This window comes from Hydra vulgaris, chromosome 03 (genome assembly GCF_038396675.1).
Source record: "Hydra vulgaris chromosome 03, alternate assembly HydraT2T_AEP".
In the NCBI taxonomy this organism is placed as follows: domain Eukaryota; kingdom Metazoa; phylum Cnidaria; class Hydrozoa; order Anthoathecata; family Hydridae; genus Hydra; species Hydra vulgaris.
This window is the reverse complement of record NC_088922.1, coordinates 63357922-63363651: the sequence shown is the minus strand read 5'-3', so window position 1 is coordinate 63363651 and position 5730 is coordinate 63357922. Positions and strand designations below refer to the sequence as shown.

Below are 5730 nucleotides of genomic sequence, written 5' to 3'. Positions count from 1 at the left end.
TTTCGTTTTAATGACTTAAAAGCAACTTTAAATTCATTAAAAGTAAACTTATTATTTAGATTTAATGGTGTTTCGAACTCATGAAAAGATTTATCTTTAATGTGCGGAATACAGTTGCTTAAATTGGTCCTGATAGTTGTTGATTCAAATGAAAAAATAAATTTAAGCAATAATCTCAAAGTATTTGATTTTTATGCTAAGTTTACAGCTACCTCAGACTTTATATTGTTAAAGTTTTCAAATTGAGATTTAAACTTTATATTGTCATAGCTTTCAAATTGAGGGTCAAATTTTATATTGTCGTAGTTTTCAAATTGAGATTCAAACTTTATATTGTCATAACATAAACATATAATTATTTGGATGTGCTCCACCTCCGGAGCACATCTCAAACAACAAAAAAACTTGCTACGTCATACAATCAACGTACTTCTATACAACTAGACAACTTTTATTCTTAAAAAGCATTAACTACAAATATAGTTAACACAAACTACAAATATAGGTCAAATAAAGACAGAATAAAAAATAAAACTTAATTTCTTTAAAAGCCTAAATAAATAAAGTTGGTTTTTGTCCCAAAAAAGGGCTTTAAACGATTATTTAACATAGTGTGACTGTTTAACTCTGAAGTTTGCACAGTTGTTTTAAAACAATATAAACTACAATCTGTGAGTACTTTTGTGCTACAATAAGTAGATTTGGGACGGTGTACTCAAATAATTGCATTTGAACACTCATTTAAATTTTGCGATAAGCCACGGAGGCATTTCTCCAGCAATGAGTCTTGACTTAACTCAAGTGCATAAGCAGTGACGGATTTTCGGTGTTTGAGCTAACTTCCAGACATGGAGCAAACTCTAAACATTTGTATGTTTATACTTATGTCAAATAATGGTGCTTTGCAAAAAATTGCGATGATTGGAAGCTTGGAACAAAAAAACGTCCTTAAATTTCATTCCCCCTCCCCCCTCAAATGTGAGTGACAACAAGGTGATAAAATATTTTATGTACTATTCTCAACTGGACTTACATTCATCGATAAACTTTAAGTTTCATAGTGTTATCTCTCAGCGTTCAAAATTTATGACCATATAAAGTTTGTAACCCCTCAAATTGAGCGGGGTTAAAACTTAATATGGTCATAATTTTTGAAAGAGTTTTTAGAAGACTTAAATGTTATGCAAAATACAAAAGTATTTTAACATTCAGCGTCCACCATTTGCGATGTCATAGCAAAGCCTACATATTTAGTTATTTTATGCACAGAATATTTCTTGTAATAAAGTGGGCAGTAGTTAACGAAGCTATCCTATAATTTAGCTGTACCTACAGTATTCAAATCCTACAATACTTTTATTTTCTGTTTTTTAGTCAATAAAATTTAAAAATTCTTCGGCACATGGTTTTACGGCGACGCTATTTCCAAATGAGCTTAAATAGCGGTTTGTAACAAGCAAGATGGCTGCGTTTTATTATTCTTCAAGAACTTTGTGTCGTCCTTCGATATTAAATTTATTTTCAAAGTATAATTTGTCAATAAAGCATGTTTCCTATTACAATTCTAATATACCTGATGCTACTTATGGTGGCAGACATACAGTTTCATTAATACCGGCTGATGGAATCGGCCAATCATTAATAATGGGAATTGTAGAGGTTTTCCAGAATTCTGGTGTTCCTGTTGACTTTGAAGAGTGTTATATTACTGGAGATACAAATGAAGAAAAAATGAAATCATTTAATGATATCAAAACGTCAGTATTAAGAAATGGGACCGCTCTGAAAGGAAATTGGGCAACTAGTATGGGAATTGACAGTAAATCATATAATGTTTTACTTCGTCATGATTTAGACCTTTACGCCAACGTTGTCAAATTTAAATCTTACCCAACTGTTATTACTCGTCATAGTAATGTAGATTTAATTGTTGTAAGAGAAAACACAGAAGGTGAATACACTAATTTAGAGCATGAAAATATACCTGGAGTTATTGAGATGATTAAGATCATTACTAAAAAGAAGTCTGAACGTATTGCTAAATATGCTTTCAACTACGCTATGGAAAACAATAGAAAAAAAGTTACTGCAGTGCATAAAGCTAACATAATGAAGTTGAGTGATGGTTTGTTTTTAAAAGTTTGCAAAGAAGTTGCTGAAAGTTATCCTGAAATTGATTTTAATGATATAATTATTGACAATTGTGCAATGCAAATGGTATCTAAGCCAGAACAATTCGACGTCATAGTTACACCAAATCTTTATGGAAATGTTTTGTCCAATATTGCAGCTGCATTGGTTGGCGGGCCTGGATTACCTCATGGTGAGAATCATGGAAATGGTATTCACGTTTTTGAATCAGGAACAAGAAATAGTGGAATGGATATTGCTACAAAGAATATTGCTAATCCTATGAGCATGTTGTTTGCAGCAACAGCTTTGTTGCGTCACCTTCAATTATCTAAGCATGCACAACTTATAGAATCGTGCATCCATAAAATAGTGACTACAAATCAAGCACGTACAGTAGATATTGGTGGAAACACCTCTACATCAGAGTTTTTTGAAATTCTTGTGAAAGAAGTTGAAGCGTATAGATACAAAAGAAAAGTACAAATGAAGAAGTAATAGATTTAAACTAGATTATTATTTTCAAATCTGTCTTATTTATTTTTCATGTTTGTTTTACAAAATAATATTTTATAAAAGTATGATTTAAATGGAACTTAATAAACTTATTTTGATAATATGAATGATTAACTATTTTTTCAAATAATTTTAGGTCCTAGTTTCATGGATTTGTATACAAGTTTTTGCGAGCATTGCTGAATTGCTCAAATTTTGATGTATTGGTTTTCAGGCTTGTTAATTTTAGTCCTGAAGTTTCTCAAAGTTCTTTAGTTCATTAATAGTAAATAAGGTCAAGTAAAACATTTAATAGTTCAACATGCGCTTTCTTAATTATACAAATCAAACTCAAATTTTGTAAATTAGCAATTTGTATATGTAAAATATGTAAATTATAAGTTTTTTAAAAAAAAGATAAGAAATCTTTATGTTAAAAGGTATTATTAAATGATTATATTTATGTAGAGTTTGATGTCTAAGTAGAATATGTTTAATTTAAAGTTTGCAGATTTTTTTTATGACTTCCTATAAAAAATTCCATTGATATGATTTTTATCTGCTGAAAAAATTGCAATCAAATGTAAGCATAACTGTATTTAAAATTTTCTTGTATTAAAATGTTACAAAAAACTAATATTTTATTTTGCAAGTTCAAGTTTTGTTATTAAACCTTTGTATTTTTTAACTTGAAAGTTGGAGAAAATTTAAAGAGTGTAATCAAAAATTTTGACTTTCAGTCAAGCCTTTAGACCATATCGTTTTATTGTTGAAAATTAAGTTTCAGCTGAAACTTAATTTTTAATTTATCGATTTTTTATATAAGGTTTTATCACTGTTACCTTATATAAAATACTTTATTATAAAAACAATTTCAATGAGAGAAATAAATAAAAATAGGCAACAGAGAGCAAGTCAGGCTAAAATAAATGAAATTAGGGTAAAATAATATTGGAAATCTCTTATAAAATAGTCCTTTTACGAAATATTTAAAGACAAAAAAAAAGAAACGCCGACTACGTATTTATTGCCAAGAGTATGCAAGAAATGAAGAAAATTTATTGCCATCTCTTTTTTTGGCTCCTAATCTTTTTTAGTTCAATTAGCGTCGTCTTACTATGTTCGGACTTTCAAGTTGGGAAAAAGAAATATATATTTATAAATCTACTTTACAATAAAATCGTCTCATTAAAGAAAAAAACTTCTAAACGAGGATATAAAATTCTATAAGGGACTACATAAAAATTTTTACAACTATCGGAGGAGGAGAAAGTCCGCACACCCATCTTTTTTTTTACATATTTTTATATCGCATGCATCTATTAGTATATTTGATCTGTTTTATTCAAGTTGACTAAAACATTCTTTTAAGTAATTTCTAATCTTTATTTCTAAACGATTTCTAAAATGATTTGCACCCAACACTTTTAAAGGAGTTGATCATTTAACTTGTTAATAAATACCAATATCTATTAGTTGCAGATTGTCTTACAAATAAGCTCGTAAGCAGTTTTGAAAAAATATTATTTTCAATGCAAGTAAGTATGACCTGATTGGTAACAAATCACACGAGCATCTACGACTGAAATATAATACATACAATTGATTAGTTTAATAAAGATCATCAACCAGTTTAGATTTAATTAATAAAAGTTTACTATGTTAGCAATTAGCGTGTTTCATTCAACCCCATAGCTATGCAAATAGAATGCTAGTCATTTAAAAAGTTATTTCCATAAACCTAAAGCCTTTTATTTGTCCTTTTTTAGAGTATCTAGTGCCAGTCCCCGTATTATAAAGTGACTGTAAAGTTGTTGAACAAGTATGGTATCTTGAACAAGTATGGCCACCAAAATTATTAAATAACCAGTACAATCCTTTATACTTTAAAAAATCCCCATTTTATACCAATCCAAAAAAGGATTCATAAGCCGACTGCGATAACTACAGAGCACTACCATCTTTTTTTGTATTTTCCTCTATTTCAACAACTCAAAGTGTTTAATATTATCATTTTGTTTGTTAAACATCCATTATATAATACAAGTAAGGTAAATAAAGTGACATTAAAGTTAAACGTATGATCATCATCATGAAATTTTTCTTCAAGAATACCCTTGAAGACTGTTCTTTGTATCTTTAAGTTCCTGTACTCAATTGTACGTTTGAAAACATTTTTTTCTTTTTTTTTAAATTTTTGTTATAGGTGCCCCAAGAAGACGCAACAGTCTTGTCACAGAGCACCGCGGAATAGCATTTAACTAGGAAGTTCACGCGTCCTTCCTTACGAATGGCTTACCAACTTGAAAATTCTTTTCGGGAGTAATACTTTTTAAGACCAAAATTAGTTAGTTTCCATTTATTGGTGTGCCTAAAATATTTTTATTTTGTTAAGTTTCTAGTAGTTTGTGAGTGTTTATATTATACAGATGAATTAAGATAATAGATCCTTGTTTCACTCCTTGCGTTAGAAAAAATGGATATGATTTGCAACCTAGATAAGACACAGGGGCACTGCTTCGATAGCAAATAATGACTATATGTTATTAACAATATGCAGTGGTAATTTTTTATTATCGTAGAGTTTCTTATGTAAAATGTCCTAGTCGCAGCAATGAAATTTTTTTTAGCATGAATGGAACAGAGGTAGAAAGATAAGTTGTTGTTGTTGTTATAGTGTTTAATATTTTTTATTAATAACGAATTGGGTATGTAAAGTTGAGCTATTTTTAGTAAAGCTAAACGGAAGAGGATAAGTTTTTTTATTTATTTCTGGACAGATTATTAAAATAAGATATTCTATTAGTTTCGTAAAAATTGGAATAAAACTGATCCCACAGAAGCTATTGAGATCAATTCATAAGTTTTTACATAATTTAGCGAGTGGTATAATAAGTGATGTTGACTTTGGGTTCTGTCCATGATTAATAGAAAAGGTAAAAAATTTTCTGAGCAATTCTGTTAGTGCTTCACAATGCTCGCATTTTTTAATTGTTTTGCTGAGATTCTAAAGACGTCCTTGGACTTGTTTAATTTTACGCGAGAAATAATCATTTTTATATTATAACCTCGTCAAACTTTGTACACGTTGAAACTTAAAAATTT

At 29.2% G+C, this 5730-nt stretch overlaps 1 protein-coding gene across 1 annotated transcript; it reads left to right on the top strand.

Moving 5' to 3' along the window:
- The first annotated feature begins 1426 nt into the window (after positions 1-1426).
- On the top strand, positions 1427-3128 carry LOC100201384 (isocitrate dehydrogenase [NAD] subunit gamma, mitochondrial). Its single transcript, XM_065793963.1, has 2 exons — positions 1427-2624; positions 2783-3128. Exons 1-2 carry the CDS (start codon positions 1462-1464, stop codon positions 2787-2789), a joined length of 1170 nt encoding a protein of 389 aa, XP_065650035.1. The 5' UTR covers positions 1427-1461; the 3' UTR covers positions 2790-3128.
- The last annotated feature ends 2602 nt before the right edge of the window (positions 3129-5730 follow it).